At 48.2% G+C, this 20,156-nt stretch overlaps 9 protein-coding genes across 9 annotated transcripts; 5 read left to right on the top strand and 4 right to left on the bottom strand.

Moving 5' to 3' along the window:
- Positions 1-179: 179 nt before the first annotated feature.
- Positions 180-1,346, bottom strand: N7447_006836 (uncharacterized protein; the record flags this gene model as incomplete). Its single annotated transcript, XM_057231098.1, has 1 exon — positions 180-1,346. One exon carries the CDS (start codon positions 1,344-1,346, stop codon positions 180-182), a length of 1,167 nt encoding a protein of 388 aa, XP_057086188.1.
- A 453-nt stretch (positions 1,347-1,799) lies between these two features.
- On the top strand, positions 1,800-2,887 carry N7447_006835 (uncharacterized protein; the record flags this gene model as incomplete). Its single annotated transcript, XM_057231097.1, has 2 exons — positions 1,800-1,836; positions 1,896-2,887. 2 exons carry the CDS (start codon positions 1,800-1,802, stop codon positions 2,885-2,887), a joined length of 1,029 nt encoding a protein of 342 aa, XP_057086187.1.
- Positions 2,888-3,036: 149 nt separating this feature from the next.
- N7447_006834 (putative tubulin-specific chaperone Rbl2) lies at positions 3,037-3,543 on the bottom strand (the record flags this gene model as incomplete). Its single annotated transcript, XM_057231096.1, has 3 exons — positions 3,037-3,138; positions 3,205-3,291; positions 3,376-3,543. The coding sequence occupies 3 exons, from the start codon at positions 3,541-3,543 to the stop codon at positions 3,037-3,039; spliced, it is 357 nt and encodes a 118-aa protein (XP_057086186.1).
- Positions 3,544-4,505: 962 nt separating this feature from the next.
- N7447_006833 (elongin A domain-containing protein) lies at positions 4,506-5,682 on the top strand (the record flags this gene model as incomplete). Its single annotated transcript, XM_057231095.1, has 3 exons — positions 4,506-4,563; positions 4,620-4,696; positions 4,792-5,682. The coding sequence occupies 3 exons, from the start codon at positions 4,506-4,508 to the stop codon at positions 5,680-5,682; spliced, it is 1,026 nt and encodes a 341-aa protein (XP_057086185.1).
- A 1,810-nt stretch (positions 5,683-7,492) lies between these two features.
- Positions 7,493-9,733, top strand: N7447_006832 (60S ribosomal eL42 domain-containing protein; the record flags this gene model as incomplete). The annotated part of the gene is made up of 7 exons (XM_057231094.1): positions 7,493-7,567; positions 7,620-7,869; positions 7,936-8,506; positions 8,682-8,802; positions 9,291-9,383; positions 9,450-9,634; positions 9,694-9,733. 7 exons carry the CDS (start codon positions 7,493-7,495, stop codon positions 9,731-9,733), a joined length of 1,335 nt encoding a protein of 444 aa, XP_057086184.1.
- Positions 9,734-10,869: 1,136 nt separating this feature from the next.
- hxt8 (uncharacterized protein) lies at positions 10,870-12,982 on the top strand (the record flags this gene model as incomplete). Its single annotated transcript, XM_057231093.1, has 11 exons — positions 10,870-10,929; positions 11,004-11,031; positions 11,091-11,152; positions 11,214-11,404; positions 11,461-11,889; positions 11,944-12,005; positions 12,062-12,191; positions 12,243-12,382; positions 12,444-12,557; positions 12,629-12,734; positions 12,835-12,982. The coding sequence occupies 11 exons, from the start codon at positions 10,870-10,872 to the stop codon at positions 12,980-12,982; spliced, it is 1,470 nt and encodes a 489-aa protein (XP_057086183.1).
- Positions 12,983-14,935: 1,953 nt separating this feature from the next.
- Positions 14,936-17,280, top strand: N7447_006830 (Zn(II)2Cys6 transcription factor; the record flags this gene model as incomplete). The annotated part of the gene is made up of 3 exons (XM_057231092.1): positions 14,936-15,580; positions 15,631-16,817; positions 16,884-17,280. The coding sequence occupies 3 exons, from the start codon at positions 14,936-14,938 to the stop codon at positions 17,278-17,280; spliced, it is 2,229 nt and encodes a 742-aa protein (XP_057086182.1).
- Positions 17,281-17,540: 260 nt separating this feature from the next.
- On the bottom strand, positions 17,541-18,119 carry N7447_006829 (GNAT family N-acetyltransferase; the record flags this gene model as incomplete). Its single annotated transcript, XM_057231091.1, has 1 exon — positions 17,541-18,119. The coding sequence occupies one exon, from the start codon at positions 18,117-18,119 to the stop codon at positions 17,541-17,543; it is 579 nt and encodes a 192-aa protein (XP_057086181.1).
- A 736-nt stretch (positions 18,120-18,855) lies between these two features.
- N7447_006828 (uncharacterized protein) lies at positions 18,856-19,536 on the bottom strand (the record flags this gene model as incomplete). The annotated part of the gene is made up of 1 exon (XM_057231090.1): positions 18,856-19,536. The coding sequence occupies one exon, from the start codon at positions 19,534-19,536 to the stop codon at positions 18,856-18,858; it is 681 nt and encodes a 226-aa protein (XP_057086180.1).
- Positions 19,537-20,156: the final 620 nt, after the last annotated feature.

Raw genomic sequence — 20,156 nt, 5'->3', positions numbered from 1 at the left:
ACGACACATAGAGCGCGTAGAAACTCAGAAACCGGGATGGGCAAGGCATCGAATATCATACATTGCCGTGCATAGTAAGGCATAAAGCCAGCTGGTGCTTGTGCTAGCACGAGTTTGCACAGTCACATATTCCGATCTCAGTAACTTGATGGCCGACATCATCCTCTTAACATGATATGTTAGGTATGTGTCGGTCCAATCTGAACTCCTAGGCTACCATCAGGCCAGGCGTTCTGGATATTAGGTGTGTTGGAGGCATTAATATCGTAAGCAGGGTTTTCGCCGACTGCATTGCTACTACTACCAACACCATTCTGAGGAGTAGGCCCAGCGTGTCTTGGGACATTGCCAGGATTCGGTACAGCATGATGGGTCATGTAGCTGGCACCGGTGACATTGCCCTGGTTTGGGAAAAAGCTCTGATTCAGTGACCCGCAGGTTGTGCAGGTGAATTCAATCTTGAAATTGGTAAGAACCATCTGGGGGACGCCATCGTGATCACTGCGATTGGAGTAGTCTTTCGGGGGACCAACCACTCCTACTGGTAAAGTACCAGCGGTCGGGTATTCAACTCCTGATTGTGGTATAGTCATTTGATGTTGGTTGTGATTGAAAGAGGGTTGATTTTGTGTGGGAATCGGTACGTGTTGTACCTGGGGTGGAGGTGGCAGTGCTTGGGTACTAGATGGTGGAGCGGGTACGTGGTTGTTTGAGGTCTCGTGTGGAGACATGTTATCATCATCAATCAGTGATGGTTGGAGATGCTCTGGAAGCCAGCGGTTCTCGGATATCTCCCCAAATACGTCTGCCACTTCTCCTTGCGATTCGGGGGATTCCCCGGGCGACTGCTGATCCTCTCCACTAATATCGATATCCAGCCCCTGTTCATCCTGGTCCTCGCCATGCCGCGGTTGAAGTTTGGTAAGCGCTCGCTGTGCCTGGCGCATGGAGATGTCATACCCGTGGTAGCGTTTCACAGCATCCACGACATCCTGGGCTCGTATTTTCGACTTCATATCGAAAAGCTTCGGGATCTCGCTCAGCAGAAATCTCACATGGGAAGCCTCAGAGCGAGCGGGCGTCGCCGCAGGGGAATTTGCACTCCGGCGACAACTATGACTGTCTTGAAGACTGGTGATGTAGGTCGCATTTTTGTTTGAGCGACAGACCACACGAAAGAAGCAAGTTGCTGATGATCGACATCCGATAACTACACTCTTCTTGTTGCTTCTGGCCACACGGAGCTCCCAGTGCTGCCTGACTGATATACTCCGTACCACTGTTTTGAACTCTTCCAGAGAGCAAAACCGCTGGCCCACATGGAGGCCGGAGTACATCTCAGTCATAGTGACGAGACCGAGGCAAGTACAGGGGATACAACGATATTAGCAGCTAGGACGGCAGTCACAGAGTCTTGAGCGACAAAGTCCATCGGGCCTCTGGTTGTGGCTTCACCAGGCCGTGCTTGCAAACAGCTTTGGATTGCGGAGTACGGGGTGATCCTTAAGCAAGCACGCGAGAGATTCTGTGTAGGTTTGAATTGGTCTCTAGCCAAAAGGCCTTGTAGGCTATAATTAAATTGTGTAAACCAATGTCGATTATCTTGTTAGGCGGCACAGCTGATTGTTGAAGAATAGCCATTAAATTCTGGGGGTCAATAAAGGTTTAAGGCGGGAAGTTCAAAGTGCCAGACCGCTCGGCTTCACTTTTCATCCTCCCCACTTCGATCGCCTTGAAGTCGCGCACAATTTCAATATATTCTGTGCTATTAGCCTTTAGAATCTAAGCAGATACACAAGATGGCTTCTTACGGGCTGCTGGGCCAGCCAGAAGAAGGTCGAGTCCACTCCAGCTCTGTCCTCGCAGGTCAATTGTTAACACCCCAGCTCTTACAGATGCACTCCACAAGTCGCGTCTACTCAACGTCGAAGAAAAACCATTCAAGCGAATTTCAAAACGACTATTAAACCCCTCATCCCTCATTGTCTCACAATCCCCCCTCCCTCTCACTCCTCCCCCTGAAGAAACCGACGCCGACTCCGATGCGACCGCAACAGAAGCCGAGAAACAAAAAAGGCTCGAAGAATGGCGCCACTTCCGCGAGGATGTCTCACTCGACTTTGCCGCCTTCGAGGGCAGCATTGCGCGCATCCAGTTCCTTCTTACCAGCAATGAGCAAGAACGCCAGCGATATGCCACGGAGCGAGTTCAGATTCTGTCGACAATGCAGTCTGTACGGGAAAGCACGACCGATCTACGCAGTCAACTTGAAGAAGCACAGCGACTTCTTTCCCTGCGAAAGACCTACGATGAATTGACCGACAAAATCACGAGCAACCGCCTACTCAAGCCCCGCGAAGACCAGTCAGCGAACCTTCAAAAATTACGACTAGAGATTGCAGATCTCGAGAAGGAAAGCAAGGATTATGCCATGACCTGGGCTGAGCGACGCGAGCAGTTCGGTCGTATCGTGGACGAGGGCATGCAGCTTCGTCGCCTAATCCGCGACGAGAAAGAGGAAGTCGAGCGCCGGGAAGGCATGCAGGATGGCGCAGATGGTGACGAGGGAGACGCCACATCCAAGGGCAAGGCTAGTAGTGGGAACACTCCTGGTCCTGAAACCGATGCCATGACCCCCTCTCAACACAGCCAAGATGAGGTCGGTCGACCATCTGCTCTACATGTTGAGAGGACCGGGGTTTCCGGTGCTGCGTCGCCTTTGCAGCAAGTCACAGCCGCCCAGATTGATGGGGCAGGATCTAGTCGGGAAGACACCAATATGATCGATGAAGGTGAAATCTCTACAATTAGTGATGGCGAATTATCCGAGCTCGAGGAAGGAGAGGAACTCCCTGATGACTTCAACGGGAAGATGGATACTACCTGAAGATTCATTTCGGCGTGTACATTACTAGCACTAGCAAGGAGTTCCGGTTTATGGTCTGGCGTTGGGTACGGCTTCAATTTATCGGATAATATTATGGAATCTTCCACCTAATGGGTATTTTTTTAGGCTTGATGTTATCGACATCTCCTTCACGAGATCTCACGCTCTGCGGTCTTAGCTTGGGCAATGGCTTCTTTGCCAGCGGTAATATGCTCAACGTTGCTGTCCATTCCCTTCTTGCCCTCCTCAATCTATCAGAATTGGTTAATGGAATCCAAGAATACAGATAAATGGTAGAAAGCGGATGTTACACTCACAATCAGAGCTTCCAGGTTCGCAACAGCCTGCACAATCTTCTCCTTCAGCGTAGGCAGAACCTTTTTAGTCTCTTCAAGAGACATGTGCTACCATTCATGTCAGTATTAAAGGTTTCAAAAATATCGGCAAGACGATTTGGTAGAAGCAAAGCTTCCGTACGAGACACATACCTCTTGTTTCAGAGTATACTCGCGGTTCTCGTCGTCACCAGTGGTATCAGCCTCCAGCTTCTTGATACGCTCGGCCTGCTGCAGAAGCTCCTTGTGATAAGAAGCTTCCTCCTTGACCAGGCGGATCACGGAGGAAGTAGCGATCTCTAGCTGCGTGCGGGGTGCCATTGTGATTATCTGTGAGAGAGTTAGACGTGTCTGAGACTTTGACTCCGAGTCTCGAATAAGACTGCCCAGAAGAACTGCCATATGACAGGAAGGGTGTCGTCTAATTAACACTATTGGAAGTCTATATCCAGAACTCAGAATGCCCGAATGATAGCTGTACAGCTAGCATTGCTGTTTCAAGCTACTGTGTATATAGACGGGGATCATGGCAGAATAAAATAGCAAAGAGGACATACCCGTGGATTTTGTATGTGACAACAGAATTGAGTGATATGCTGAATTGATTTTCGATTTCTTAAAGTTCATTGATATGCCCCTCGATGATGCTATCAAGACGATGTTTGCATTGTTTGCTTCTCAAGTGGGGCATCACGTGCTTACAATTATAAGTTCCAAAAAGACGGAGGAAGAATCCGAAACGGAAGATGAATGGAAGAAGCCGTTGAAACATAAAATGCTGCTTCAAAACCAATAGAGCTCATATTCATTATTCCAGCTTCCAACACTTTGTTACTTTAGAGCAGTTGTCATTATGGCTGATGTAGCAAAAATGAACTCTAAAATCCTCAAGTAAATAATGAAGCTCAGTCCTCACATCAGCAGATATTTAATCATACAAATATCAGATCAACACTACCTGCTCCTTGGTCTCCATAACTATCCACATGAAACATTAGACCAAAGAGCATTGAATAAAGCATTGAATAAAGCATTGAATCCATGGAGTCTCAGCCAGCCAATCAGCGTTAGCCAGTCGAGACCGCGTGATCATCCATTTATTTAAAGCCCGAGACTCCTACCATCTACGGCCACGAGAATAGCTTCGCATCCAGCACCTTTTATCTGTCCTTTGTTCTCTTATAAGCGACTTTCGTCTGTGCTTTGTTATATATTCATTGCTTTCACCCCATGTCGCACATCTTATGGTACCCAATTCGGCTTGAACCATTGCCATCATAAAGATGCCGGCCTCATCACTGCTTCACCAGGCCACGGCCACGGCTATCCGCTTTGTCAAAGGTATGGGCTAAATGAACTATATCCTTTTAGATGCAAACTAACCGTGTGGTTTTCAGACCTGGATGATCTGGGCGCGATGCCATACTCACTTGCCCGCCCTATCTTGCTTAATATCCATAACCCCGAAAAGCTGGTACGTGTTCCTAACTCTCACTTCCTATTACTTCACTTGAACTTCATTTATAGTTTCAAACTCACTTACTGACATTATTCTTTCTAAATTTGCAGCATGCCATGGAGCTGGCATCCCCCCATCTCGCCGAAGAAGACGAAGAACTCTGGCTTGAGCTCATTAAACGGGACATTCCCGATTGGGAGAAGTATGAACTCCCGGGAAATACCAACAACTGGTACGGGGTGTACTGTGATCTCCGCGACCAAGTCCAACGTTCTCTTGACGCCGATGCCGAGAGAATGAAGATGGCAATTGATGGCATTAGTGCCAAGCGTGCACTCCTCACTCCCAAGCTCATCCCTGAGGGCAAGGGCTTGTGCATGGCTGGATCCCGACCCTCCGTGCGACAACGCCATGCTACATATGATCGTAGGCTGGTCGGCCATGACAAGAAGCCCAGTATATTCCAGCCGCAGAAGCGCAACACCGCACTAGCAATGCCGACCAAGTCTCTCAACAACCGTGCGTCGCAAGTCAAACGCGCACCGATCGGGTTGGTTGAAGAACACCGCCGCCCCGCCGAGCAGTCGGCACCACAGCCGATGTCAAAGCCGCAACCACTTGCTCCACGTATCAGCCGCCCTAGCATGCTTCCACACTCCCCCATGCTGGCCCGCAATGAGGCGCGACTACGCGCACTAACTTCTACCGCCTCCTCCTCCTCACCTTCACCCCGTGGCGCATCTAGCAGCGATGCGCCTAGCGCAAAGAAATCACCAGCTGTGGCCACTGAGCCCAAGCTGAAGCGCCGTGCAACCTCCCCCCCTCGTGGTGCAGAGGCATCCACTTCTTCCTCATCATCATCACTCCCCGCCCCTCCCATCCCTTCTCTCCCCTCCTCCCGCTCGCCTTCCTCCGGGCCTCCTCCGCCCCGCCCGGGCGTCATTCGTCGACGCCCGGCGCCGAGCATTTTCATGCCGGCAAAGCGACGACATTTGTCGTGATCTTCGGATCAACTTTTTGCGATTTTCGGGGTCTCTAGAAGAAGGCCTTCTACATATTTACCTATATATGAGACATAGATAGCTCACTGTTTTCTGTCAGCTTGGAGTTTGAGATTGGTCTGATACCCGAGGTGGGATGCACCTCACTTGCAATTCATTTCACGTTGATTTTTAACTTCTATCCCTAAATCCGGTTCTGTCTGTAAGATTGATACGGGCTCTGTTTTTGTAATGCGAAAGACTCGGACGTACATACCTTATGGCGTTACGAACCTCAGTTAGCTGAGCTGGGTTTATTATTTTAGCCCCATCTCTTGGTGCTTCATACAAAAACGTACTCAGCGGTGCTAGTCGCATTATATCTCCCGCGGGATTGCGCTCCACTAAAGTAGACATATGCAACATCCAAAGCCTGGAAATAGGGTCGGGATGGTAAAGGAACGCCAAGCCAATTCAGAAAAGAGCATTATTCCCTTGAGGAAAAGGGACGTTAATATAAAACGATTCAATCCAGGACACCTGCCTCGCCATTACCTCAAATCCTATCGCTCCGCCGCGGTCCCCGCAGCTCGAATCCTCGCAAAATGGGCCGGATGGACAATCACTAGTGTTCCTCCACTGATTCACATTGCTACAGAAATATGGTATCTAAAAATGACAAAAAGCGATTACAACGACATCGCAGCACATCCTCCACGCAGAGCAAGCACGAGATGGAGCGTGGCGCCACCTTCGAGGTTATATTCTGAGGCTGTCTTGTCATCGGCCCTGTTGGTAACAAGTTGTTAGCTTAAATGTGTTTTGATAATAATAGAAATGCAATGAAGATAACTCAGAGAGTAGTTTCTTACATCTGCTTGCCACCAAAGATGAGTCGCTGCTGGACAGGGGGAATTCCCTCCTTTTCCTCGACACGCTCCTTTATCCGGGAGACCTATATAGAGCGATCCATATCAGTATAAGCGCATTCAGAGAGCGTGGATATAGCGGTGCTTGTGGGTGTGGTTTCAGTCGACGGGTAGAATGTTCCGTGCGGGGGGAGCCGGAAACGCGTCGAGGCTGGCGGGTGATTTACCTTGTAGTCAGGCTCGATATCGAGCTCGATCTCCTTGCCGGTCAGTGTTCGGACCCTGTTTGAACGCGAAATATCAGCTTGCGGCTCTGGGGGTGACCTTTCCCAAGTTCGGGGTCATGCGATGATGCAATGGGGAGGTCATGCTAGAGCTCAGAAACGCACTTGATCAACATATTGAAATGACGGTGGCTTTTTCAATTTGGATAGTAATGGAGCAAGGTATGTGTCGGAATGTAGTTGGACAGCTCTTGTCAATGACTTGGAGAGAAGATGTGAACCCGGCGGGGTTTTGGTGGGGGCCTGTGGCCTTATTGCCTGATCGTGTCGGAGCCTCACTTTCACTTTGACTTGCGACAATGTATATGTAGTTTAGAAAACACTGTAATTAGAAATTTTAAGGACGATAGGATATATTACTATGATTTTATTGTAATTCTAACAGTAAACTCTTGAGATAGCATGTTTTGAAAATGAGTTGTCCCTTGGGGTTCAACAATATATAATGGACTACTTGGAATATAATTGACATATTGGAAAGAATAAAACAATTAAAATGCTATTTTTTGACCGATAGTTGGTCCAAGCACTATATTCATTCCTCTATCTACCACTACCTGATAGCTAGGAAGTAGATAGTATAAAACCTCTCATTTGTGTACAGTTTTACCCCATCTACCCCGCTAAAACCCTTGACCTAGAATAGAATCAGTCAATTTGAGTCTAAACTCAAACAACATGGCCAATGAACCAGCGCATGTACCAGCTGAGAATCAGTTCCAGCAATTGATCACTCGTTCTGAGAATGACCCGGTAAGCTCGCGTTGTTAATTGTGAATAGCTAAATGCTGAGAGTCCCATCCAGAAACAACTGCAAATCGTTTATGAGACCCATAGAAGCAACAGAAATGCCTCTTTCAGAAACCAAATCTGCCAACCTGGATTCTGCGAATGGAAAGAAGATGAGATCCTGTCCAAAGTTCTTGAGGCAGAGAAGGGGTTGATAGACTTCGCCGACCCGAGACACAACCTTGCCTTTTGGGCACGCCCGCCGCAGCATATCCAGGACTTAGTCTACAAGATTCAGCAGGAGATTGGTCCCTTCATTGGACCTGGTGCGTGCTACAGATGATCTGGGCAAAATGTAGAGAGACTGTACTAAATGTGATCCTACAATATAGGTCTCTGGCTCGTACCCCCGGATCATCTGCACATGACCACACTCGAGATCAGGTCTTCATTGACAGGGCCTGAAATCGATGAGATCGCCTCTTATCTTGAGATGAGTGGGTTCGTAGCAGAGCTGGCAAACTACACTCTCACCCACCGTGCTCGGCTGGTCAAGCCAGTAATCAGCTATGACACTTCTGCTATCGCCCTGAGTTTTGTTCCTGCAGCTGGAGAGGAAGATCACCTTGAGTACAGTGGGAAAGATGACCAGTTTACGTATCATCATCTGCGGAGTGATCTCTACAACATCGTAACTCAATCTGGCTGTCCAATCGCGGCCAGGTATACCGTTCCGTCTGCACATATCACTATTGGGCGCTTTATTGCGCCCAGTGACCCCCAGAAAAGAGAATCAGATCCCCCAACGAAATTCGAGAAGAAAGCATCGCAACTTGTTGATAAGATCGAGGATCTCAATCATGAACTCCGCTCAAATGTGTGGAGGAGATTGGGGGACCCATCTCAAGGAGAATGGGTGATAGGTCATGAAAAGGGGTTGGAATTGATGAAGGGCCAAACATGGTATGGAGTAGGGGATAGTCTCATTCTTGGAGAAGGATTTGTATAACAGAATACACTATATGTGCTACGAATCAACTTCAAACACTTTCAGAGATCAGTGATGCCAAGAATGCCTCAGGCATAAACTTTATGAGTGACTCAGCATAACCTTCTTGGCGACTCCTAAAATGGTTAGCGTCCACCCGATAGGGCCTAAGCGAGTGAAATCCCACAACCCAACAATCGCACTTGCTCTCCTCCGACAAGCGACAATCCAACGACCACCACCCAGCTATCCGGCCAAGTCAGTCAAAATGGTAAGGATATCACCCTACGAGATATGTCAAAGTGTTCTGCCAGCCCCGGCCATTCGAAATTCCTCGAGTCGTGGAGAGATTGTGAGATGTCCACTGTGCGGCCGACCTCGAAATCGTCAAATCCGCCGACCGTCGCGAATCACCACACTATGAATCACCCAACCGCCTGTTTTTCACCGGATTCTCGCAGCATGCAATATGGAAGTCGGCATTGAAGAGAGGATGTGTGACGAAACCTGCAATAACAACATTTGGTGACGAAATCGAGGATTCGAGAAGCAGACCACAATGGATGCACTCTGCGGTCCTTTTGAATCCCAAATATTCAACCACGCTTCCTGCTCCATGAAAACTACGACCCGGACAACGCGACCGATCTCTTTGCGACCACACTAATTTCGAATCGGATTTCGGGGCACGAATCACATTGACATTGATCTTGGAAAAATCAGATCAAAAGACAAAGCTCATGACATCTTTCCGCACAGGTCAACATTCCCAAAACCCGCCGGACGTACTGCAAGTCCAAGGAGTGCCACAAGCACCAACAGCACAAGGTCACCCAGTACAAGGCTGGCAAGGTTAGTGCCCTCGACACTGGAATGCTCGTCGTGAGCCATTGCTGATGTTCTCTTTTTGTGATTTAGGCCTCCCTCTTCGCCCAGGGTAAGCGCCGTTACGACCGGAAGCAGAGTGGTTACGGTGGTCAGACCAAGCCCGTCTTCCACAAGAAGGCCAAGACCACCAAGAAGGTCGTCCTGCGTCTCGAGTGCACTGCTTGCAAGGCCAAGAAGCAGCTCGCCCTGAAGCGCTGCAAGCACTTCGAGCTGGGGTATGTTGCACCTGCACATTCTATTATGGTATCCAGTACTGACGTATCTCTTTCTATAGTGGTGACAAGAAGACCAAGGGTGCTGCCCTCGTTTTCTAGATTGTTCAATTTCCTTGTTCGGCTTCTGGGTTTCCTGCATTGCACAAAGTGCTTCGCTGTTTTTGCGGAGCATATATGACATTGGCAATGGAAAAATGAAATAGGAATTCATCTATTCAAAAACACCATCTATGACTACCGGATTACGAGTCTTTGAATGATTATTCTTGCTTCACAGTAGAGCTAGTAGCTGCCAACATCGTAGCATATCGCATCTCATGCCATGCTGTCCATGCTCTGATTTTCACTCCAATGTCCCCTACGTAGAGTTCTCGACTGTCAAAGAGTGGGTTATATGCCCCAGTTATTGCCAAGACATCGTATACATCCTTATGGGTCCACTTATACCAGTGGAGTGTCTCGTGAGACTCGAAGTCATGCCATTCATTCATTTCTTTTATTTCATTTACCCCCACACTACCAGATTAGTGACGGCCCATCAAAAAGATATTTCGAGGCGGTCACCAACGGACTACATCATACTCTGGTGTAAACTTGGCACAATCATCGGGGTCTTTCCGAGCACCTGAGAACATTCGAAGGACCTCCGATATAAGATATTTTGTCCCTTCGGACATCAACCATATTTCAGTCCACGTATATTCCCCAAAGAAGCAAACATACCAGAACACAGTAAAACAGCGCCGAATTAAGTCAAGAAAACAACGCCAAGACTCCCAGCGTGGGGGTGAAGCGAATGTAAGATGTCCTAAACTGGCCCGTCTGAATTGATTTCCAATGTATTGGATCGATACGACAACTCGAGGATCTTTACGCTGAAGAGCATACGTGGAGCACGGAATGACATACCCCGAGAACCCCGCATTCCCTTTCACGGGATATCTTACGAGGCTAAAAGACTCCCAAATAAGATTTCTTGTGGGGTCTCGTATCAAAGGCCTACCCCAGCCCCTCGCTTCCCCAGGAATCGTTCTCTCGGCTCTCCTCCGACAATGGGTGTGCCGTCTTTCTCTTTGTCTGGTGTGTGGCGTATCCTCGGCCCATCGGACGTAGCCCGGCCTCCTGTGATCAAGCAGTTAATATACTGCGGTAGCTCTTGTTTTTGAGATCTACCCTTTTCTCTTCACTTTCTAATACTCCTATCTGATTCCACAGAGAATCAAGAATCCTTCAAGATGACAATGTGGTATTCGCTGGGTATTGCTTTCTTTGCTGCTATAGGCACGTTCTTGTTTGTAGGTTGATCCCTTGTTCCAAGATCAAATGATCTTGGAATATGTACTACGCGAAGGCTCTAATGATTGAATAGGGCTTCGATACGGGAATTGCGACAACTAGTGAGTCACAATTATGCCCAAATTGTACATTCGCGACTCAAACTAACGATTCACGTTAGCGATTGCCCACCAAAGTTGGATTGATTATATGCAAAAGCCATCGAATGGCCTCACAGGAGCTGTATGTCAAGCCCATTGAATTTCCAACCCAACAAACCAGACCCAAATTCTGACCATTCTAGGTTGTGGCCGTGTACATCGCCGGCGAAGCCGTCGGCGCTCTAACACAGACTTTCATTGGCGACCGACTCGGCCGCATCCGCTTCATGCAAATGATGTGCGTGATCGTGACCATCGGCACAGTCATCCAAACCGCCTCCGTCAATATTGGCATGTTCCTCGCCGGCCGGGTGCTAGCTGGCTTCGCAGTAGGGTAAGGCACACATGCTCCACTAGATCTACAAACACCCAAAATTAACAACTTCCCAGTGGCATGGTCGCAACAGTCCCAATCTACCTGAGCGAAATCTCGGACCCAAGATACCGAGGTCTGATCGGCGGAATCTCCGGCTGCGGCATCTCATTCGGAACAATGATGTCCAACTGGGTCGGCTACGCTTGCAGCTACGCTCCCTACGGCCCCATTCAATGGCGTCTCCCTTTGGGCATCCAGATCCCCTGGGGAGTTATCATGTTCATTGGTCTTTCAACTTTCATGCCTAACTCGCCGCGACAGCTGATTCGTGTTGGGAAGGTGGAGCTGGCGCGTAGCGAGTTTGCGCGCATTCGCCGTGGCATTGTGCTTCATGAGATGGAGGACGAGTTTGCGCTTATGAAGGCGCAGATTGAATATGAGATGGAGAGGGAGATGACTTCTTACCGGGAGATCTTTAAGTTGTTTAGACATCGGGTGCTTGTGTAAGTTTGTTTCTTTCTTGGGCTGTGTGTGTGGGAACTGACATGGGTGTTTAGATCTATTGCTGTGCAGACGATGACGAGTTTGACGGGTGTTAATGTCATTCAGTATTATCAGAGTGAGTCCTGGGTGCGCATGCGGGGAAATTTATTGGAATGCTAATATATCTCCCAGCTATTCTATACAAGGGCCTTGGAATCGGATCACATTCGATTCTCGCTTTGGCTGCAGTCTACGGTACCGTCGCCTTTTTGTCCAACTCGCTCACTACAATGTACATGACCGACCAATGGGGACGTCGGAAGTAAGTGGATTCTTTGAGTTATCATCTCGCATGATCGCTAACCGCCCGCAGGATGTTACTTACTGGATTGGCTGGTGTTGTCCTGATTGAAATCTACGCCGCGGTGATGCAGAGGCAGTTCCAGAATACAGACAATCGCATCGGAAAGGGCTTTGCCATTCTTGGAATCTACCTCTTTGTGGTTTGCTATTGTACGGATTCGTACCAGGGTTGCAAGAAATTATCGCTAACTCTGTTTTTCTTTTCTTTTAGATGGCATGCTCAACAGTACTACCTGGCTGTATGGCGCCGAGGTTCTTCCTATTGCTCTCCGCAGCAAGGTGATGGGTCTTGCCGCCGCATCTCACTTCATCGTTAACGTTGGCAGTATGTTTGGCATTCATTCTTATGAATATAATGCTTCCCTGTATGTGATTACTAACTTCACCCGAAAACAGTCACCGAGGCTGGACCCAGTGCCTTTGCCAACATTCACGAGAACTATTATTATGTGTTTGTAGCATGTTCTGCATTCTTCTTAGTGATTGCCTACTTTTACTTCCCGTAAGTCGCCGATCTATTTCCGTTCTATTTGTTTTTATCAGAGATGAAGAGAGAGAGAGAGAGAGAGATGAAAAGAAATGAGAAGCTAACACCCCTTTAGGGAAACTAAGCAGAAGACCCTCGAAGAAGTGGCTGCCGCGTTCGGTGACCAGGTCGTGGATCAGGACATGGGAACTAAGCGTGCGATCAGTGTGGTTGGCGAGACGCAGCACATTGAATCGACCGATGGAACAGCAAAGGCAGTTTGAACTGTATTAGCAGGGCTTGATTAGCGTATGAAATAATTTCAACCGCAACCCCAGAAATAAATTGTAGACTCAGGAGCAGATTGTATAGATAGGTTCCCCCTTTCAAAGGTTAAATTTGTGGCTTCTTTTAATTTGCCTCAGAACTACCGAAGCCACAAAAGTAAAACATCATGCATATTAGGCTGAAGTATTTAAATTGAATGCAGCAGTTTTGCCTCCGTTTCAGCCCTGGATTCCCCACAGAAATAGAGCAGTCTAGAGATCGGATTTATTGAATGCATAATTCGCCGTTCGACCGGTGCCTATTATCAGAGCTCACATGCCAAATTCTCTGACAATATCTAATTGCATAGCTAATGCTACATCTGTGGTATGCCACGCGGTGGGATGATCTCGACCGAATGATCACGAGACGTAAACACCGAAGCTAGAGACACTAAATATCCCGTAGCTTGAACCACGTATGATTTGGAACATTTGACTCCCCTGGATGCCCCCGAGATCGGGAGATTATTTGCCACGTACTTTTGGTACATTAGACCTTCACCTTCATTCTTTCTTTTCAAGGAAAGGATACATTCCTTTTTTTTTATCATTCCCTTTTCTACGTATTGATTTCGGATTTAGTTCGGGATCAAAATGACGGTTTTAACTAACTAGTTGAACGTTAAAGTTACCGGATTCCCGAGAGCCAGGAACACGAGGGTCCGAGCCACACTAATTAGATCGCACAATGAATGGACTGGAATATTGGAGAGCGGATTTCTCTCAGGAGTATATTAATTTATATTAAATGATCTACTAGGCCAACTATTTTATCTGAGTTCAGAGTAATTGGTAAAATCTGCCTAGGTCAAGTCTTTGATATAGAAATTAAGCAAAAAAAAATAAACAATCTAAACCAAGATACTGGAACTGACACATCCGGGGAGCTGAAAGTCAGAATTTTCACGTGGAGTTTTAGTTCAGATTCTAAGTATGGCGCACTGCCAGGTCATCGAGACAGGGGGGAATGGTTGTCATTGTGCAGGATGTGGCTAAGGGAAAACCATCTTGACCAATCAACACTCGTGTTGGAGCCTATTCCGGAGTTCAGCGCTTGCGCTTTACCAACAAGCTGAAGCAAGGGGGGAAATGATCGACAACCTGTGTGGCTTAGCCACGTACTGTGGCAACAGCAACTCGGCTTTGAACGTCGAGTTATCCCTTTGATGTCGCAGAAAAAAACAAACCATAGTATATTTGTGGTTTGTTCGGTCCTACGGGAGATTCAATATCCTCCCCACACGAGATGGTCCAGAAGGCCCGAGCAATGAGGAAACCATGGATGAGAAGTGTATCGACGCCCTATTAGGACTAAACTATCCCAAAGATCTGATACAGTCTATACTACATTCAGTTAGTAGAATCGGATATTCATCTCCGGTTGATCGCCCTGGACCCTTTCGATCAAATTTGCTTCTGGAAAGGTTTGCATCGGGCTCCCCGTATTAGGAATGTTGTCACTTTCAACCCTAGACCCTTTTGATAATTCTTTTTATGCTTTTCTATTTGACCCTCTTCACAGGGGGCAAATAACCATGACGCTAACGTTCACTCCGATTAACGCACTATGTGGCTGCAAGATAAAAAAAAATTAAAAAAAGGGTTGCCTCCTATTACAAATTGGATGAAGTATAGAAAGACTTGGACTGTCCGCTTTTATCTCAACTGTGAAAAACGTCCCCGCCCATCCATTGTTCTATCTCCCTTATGGGTCCCATGAACAGACAACCCATCCATACCCACAACCTGTATCGAGTACCCGAGTACCCCTTTTTGAAACCGACCATTCCATTTTCCTGAGCTCCTCTCCACTCGACAATCTTCTTGCTCTTCCTCGGTAGCTAGAAGAGGAGGTGAATGCGCTTCACTCCAGTGCACCTCGACTTCGACCCCCTCAATCCCACATCTATGGCCTCATCCCGTTCCACAGGCAAGCGCCTCCCCATCAGCTGCCAGGCCTGCCGAACACGAAAGATCCGATGCTCGCGCGACGGCCGGCCATGTCAAACATGCGTGCGGCGCGGTCTAGGGGCCGAAGACTGTATCTACCTCGGCCAACCGCGACTTTCAACGGAGCAATCCTCACCCGGCGACAGCGCAGTGCAGAACGAACTACTAGCACGAATTCGGAACCTGGAAGCCATGCTCCAAAAACAGATGACCTCGCATGCTAGCACGCCCACCGGTGGCGCTGTCTCGCCACTGGGTGGGACAAGTGCAGCTGGTAGTTTCTCCGAGCCTGATGTTAGCTCTGGATTGGAGACTTGGGACTCCCTCGGCCCCATGTTGGATAACGTTGGCACGCTTCGTACTTCGTCTTCCGGTCATGTGCGCTATGTGCCACTAGCTTCGCAATGGGAGTCTTTAGTGGCGAAGAGCCCCGCTGCGGAGTGTTTGCAGAATTTGGATTCGGATGTCGCGGAGGACGATGATGATTTGCAGATTCCGTTGGCGAAGAATGGGAGTATCTCGCGTGCTGAGTTATTAGCGATTCTGCCGCCTGGTCGGTATTGTGATACTCTGAAGGATGTTTACTTTCAGGTCTTTTCGACGGTATGTCATGTGGACACAAATGGGGGGGACGCTAGCTGACAACAGGTTAGGTTTTTCATATTCTTCACGACCTGACTTTCGAAGCCGAGTATCAGCATTTCTGCCATGATCCAGGAAGCGTGTCTACATCATGGCTGGCTTTGCTATTCGCCATTCTTGCCATCGCTGTAAGCGCACTCGATGATGATCACCCTCTGCTGGCTGATCTGGGGCGAGAGCGTGCGGTCAGCCGGAATATCAAAGTTCTGTCAGCAAGATATCGGTCTGCCGCGTTGCGGTGCCTCGCTGCCGATGGAGTGATGTCCAGACATTCGATCAACTCGTTACAAGCTCTAGTACTCATAAATTATGCCCGTGTTCACCGAGGTCTCCCAATCTGGACATTGCTGGGATTCACGCATCATGTTGCAATATCAATGGGTTGCCATTTAGACCCAGAGCGGTTTACTCTTGGGCCAATTGAGCGAGAAGAGCGACGACGGGTCTGGGCCGGATTAATGATGCTGTACACAGTCCAAAACACAGCATTTGGGAGTCTTGACCAGCAGAGTCTAACCCGAGACGTGAAAATGCCTGCAGATATCGACGACGTTGACTTGCTCACCAGCCCAAGCATAAAAAGACCATCACCTACGCCATTCCCCCGCCCAACACAGATGACCTACCTCCTTTTGAATTTCCGACTATATCGAATCTCCTCGAAGATTTGCGAAACGATATTCAGCTACCCAAATACATCCCGCTTCACCACCTCCCACCTCGAAGCGGAAATCATCTCCGTCCGGGAAATGGTCGATGCCCGCTATACACCTGATACAAACAAACCCCTACTCGTTCACCACCAAGCCAACCACCACATCCTCTACAGTCAGATCCATCAACTTCTCCTCCTTCTCCTCCGTCCAAATCTCTGCCGCTATCTACAAGGCGAGATTACGCCTGAAACCTGCGCTACAAGGGCAAAGTGCATCGCTTCCGCCAAAGCTTCACTTTCCATCTTTGAGATTCTTCTCGAAACTCCATCGTTCAAGCCCTATAAATGGTACACCGGTGGGTTAGGAAGTTTCCACGCGTTCCACGCTGCAGTAACACTGGCTGTTATCCTGCTCATTCCCGAGGGCCAGCACGAGTACGAAGAGATCAAAGAGATTCTCGATCGAGCACTAGATATGTTTGCCTCGCTCTCAGTCCGCAGTGTCTTCTGTAGCAAGGCCGTTCCTATAATTCGACAGATGATGTATGTCCAGGTTACACCCCTATTCTTTGTTCCTCCCTCGGATCAGTGAACTAACATACAAACTAGCGACGTTGCCTCCACAAAATACAACCCCCAATCACTCAGCCACTCTCAATCCCACCTCCAAGCTCAAGCTCAGGCCCAGGCTCAAGTCCAAGTCCAAGTCCAACACCAACAAAACCAAGCCAATATACAATCCCAGTCCCACAACCACCTCCTACCAAGCATTCAAACCCCGCTCTCAATGCCGAACCTCTCTCCGGGGATGACAATGCAGGACAGCTATGCCCTCTCGCACCCACACTCACAATCCGGATCGCCGGTACCCACTATCGCATCGACCTCCAGTGAGCACACCATGAATTCCGGTTTCGGGCAAATGCATCCGCAGAATTGGATTAATCCTACTTCTGTTCCGTGGGATACACTAGGGCCTACTACCGGGGGCTATGGCTTTGACTAGAGACGGGATCTGACGGGATGATTTTTTCATGACCATTTGAATTTCAACTCTTGGATCTAGGACCCAGGATTTTGGCGTGGAGCATACTGGAACTGGTAATTTGGGTGAATTATTCTCTTATAATGTTTGGTCATGAATCATATGAGCTATGAACGGATGGAATCAAAAGCGTCTCTTCTGAACGAACTGTACCTCTAACCACAACACTTCTATTTATAATATAATTACTTACAACTCATTCTAAACTCCACTGAAACCACCTAAGACTGTCCCACAAACCCAGGAGCCCCGAAAGACTTCCGCTGCATAACAGCAAAGCCCACCGCATCCTTCCCATCAACGGGAGGATTACATATCATAAGCTCCATATCCATAACCTTCTCATAAAACGGCACCGACCGCTTCCAATCCCCAGTAAGCAGCAGCGATCTCCGTAGATAGGGCATTGGCTTGATAACCTCCTGCACGCAGGTTACAAGCCATGTTCCCAGACCGAGACCCTGGAGCGAGGAAAGGACGAAGACGTCTGTCAAGAAGAGGAATGTCGTGTAGTCTGTCACGCAGCGTGCGAAGCCGACGAATTCGAGTGAGTCTGGTGATGAGTCGGTCTCTGGTGTTTTGTCCGGTTGGCTTTGATTGTGGTATAGCCCGAAACAGAGGGAGTTTTGTAATGTTTCGCGCAATGCGGGCTCTGGCATTGGCTTTGCCCAGTAGAATTCTTCGCCAGCGTACCAGGTGTTTAGGGTGTTGATGGGGATTAGGGATATGTCGGTTGAGACTAGGTATTCTCCCTTTGTCCAGGTTTTGGGTTGGTCTCGTATTTCTGATGTTGATGACATTTTGAATCCTGGGGTAGATGTTAGCATGTTTCGGAGGTGGGGTTATCGGTGTTAAAGCTCACTATTTAGCCGCCCTTTTGAGCGGGTTTGATGTAATGAGAAAATAGAAGAGCAGCTTAGAATGCGTGCTATGAATATGTGTTGAATTGGAGTTGAGTCAAGAACTAAAAGTTCATGTCTTGGAGGGGTCTTTAAATATGGAATGTTCCGTGACTCACTGAAGTTCATACAATCTTGCCAAGAAAGGATAAATTGGTAATCCGAGGATCTCATGGAGCTTTTACGTTGAAGTTTAGAAGATTCACTTATCAAAGGCGCCTTCCCATGACATAGCCAAGAAGATGAGTGGCCGAGCCCCACTATGACCTCGGGATATGAGTGATATAGATTGGGGATACGGAGTACAGAGTGGAGATATGTAAAAGACATGAGTAATAGTAATGTAGATGGTATAAAGGTAGAAATTATGCAAAAGACTTGAAATTCAAACAGCATCACTCGTTACAACATGAGAATCCCTTATGCCTATTCGTAAAAAACTAGACATCTAACTTCAATGCTTTGCCTCCCCGGCGATCCGGCAGGAGTCTGCGGATCAAAGAAAGCAGTGTGTCCCGACCCATGAGCAATATCTGTCTTTCCCTCAGTCATAGTGTGGCTCCTTGAATCAAAACACTTGATGAACATGACTTCCTCCGGCGTCATATCCTTAGCGTAAAAGAAACGATGTCCCTCATTAGGAGCGATAGCATAAGTCTCCCCCCTTGACCTCATACCCCTCCGTCGAAAAGATCGACTCCGAATCAGGCGCTACCTCTCCACTCTCCTGCCACTCCTTCGGATAAAGAAGATCAACCTTGACAAAATCAGAAGGAGCAATGCTCCTCCAATCAATTAGCGCCAACGGGAAATCAGAAGCCGGATTCTCAATCGGACGCCAGACATTGATAATCTGGTATCGACCCTTCAACAGCTCCTCTACTTCATCCTCGGGCAGGTGGCGACGCACCCTCGCCTCTGCAGCTTTGGGTGTTTGATCCACGTGCACCAGCTGCACAGGACTGCGTGCTGAGCCTGGCGTCCGTCGCCGGATGGTATGGTCGAAGATGGCTACTTTTTTCACGCCGGGCAGTTGCTTGCGGAGTAGCTCTTCTACTTCCGCGTAGTACCCCGCTCGCACTTCAGCGTCGTCGGTGAATGCGGTCTCCTTGGCGGGGGAGTGGTATAAAGCAAAGCCGGAATTGTCTGTTGTGAAGTTCGACTCTTGGCCTCGGAGGTCCTCCACTTTGCGCTCCTGTTCTGTGAGTTGGTAGGAGCGGCCTGGTCCGTCGACTTTGCCCCACGCCTTTTTGAATGGCTCTGTGGCATTGGGGTCGTACGAAGCTGGGTCGATGTATCTGAATGCTGCAGTCGTCATTTTTATAATGGTGTGGTGTGATTGACGGTCTAGATCAAAGGTTTGTGATGTTGAGGTTATCGAATGGGTTTTGCTGATGAGAATGTAGTGGGGCTGTTGAACTCCGTGCAAATAAGAGAAAAATGTATTTCCACAGTATGATACTGCTATGTGCCGATTTAGAAACAAAATGCGGGGGGTTTCTTTTTGACCTATATATAAGGAACGAAGTATGAGGCGAGATTAGATTGGAAATCTAGACATGATTATTAATTGTTTCCATGCCCGTCCACGCCAGTGGCGGGCATCGGAGACATTTGAAGATTGCATCATCAACAATTACCCCGATGCAAATATGGGAACTTTCAGAACAGTCAGCTTTTGGATGGATTTCCAAGATCAAGTGCATCCTAACGAAAGGTATAGACACAAATTGATATACCTCGGCCATGTAAAGAGTGCGGTCATAATTTAGAGGCACTAAATTAAGGCACCAGCACGTGATATATAGACCCACCTTCCCCTTTCGGAATCATATTGACATAGAAGACTGTGGCACTATAAATACAAGAGTAGATGGTCGTATGCAGCCTTGTGATGTCTGTTTAGTAAAAATTTTGGGGGGTTATCTGTTTTAGTGG

This window comes from Penicillium robsamsonii, assembly GCF_028829455.1.
Source record: "Penicillium robsamsonii strain IBT 29466 chromosome Unknown utg000003l_segment0_segment0, whole genome shotgun sequence".
NCBI classification, from domain to species: domain Eukaryota; kingdom Fungi; phylum Ascomycota; class Eurotiomycetes; order Eurotiales; family Aspergillaceae; genus Penicillium; species Penicillium robsamsonii.
This window is presented reverse-complemented; position numbering and strand designations above follow the sequence as displayed.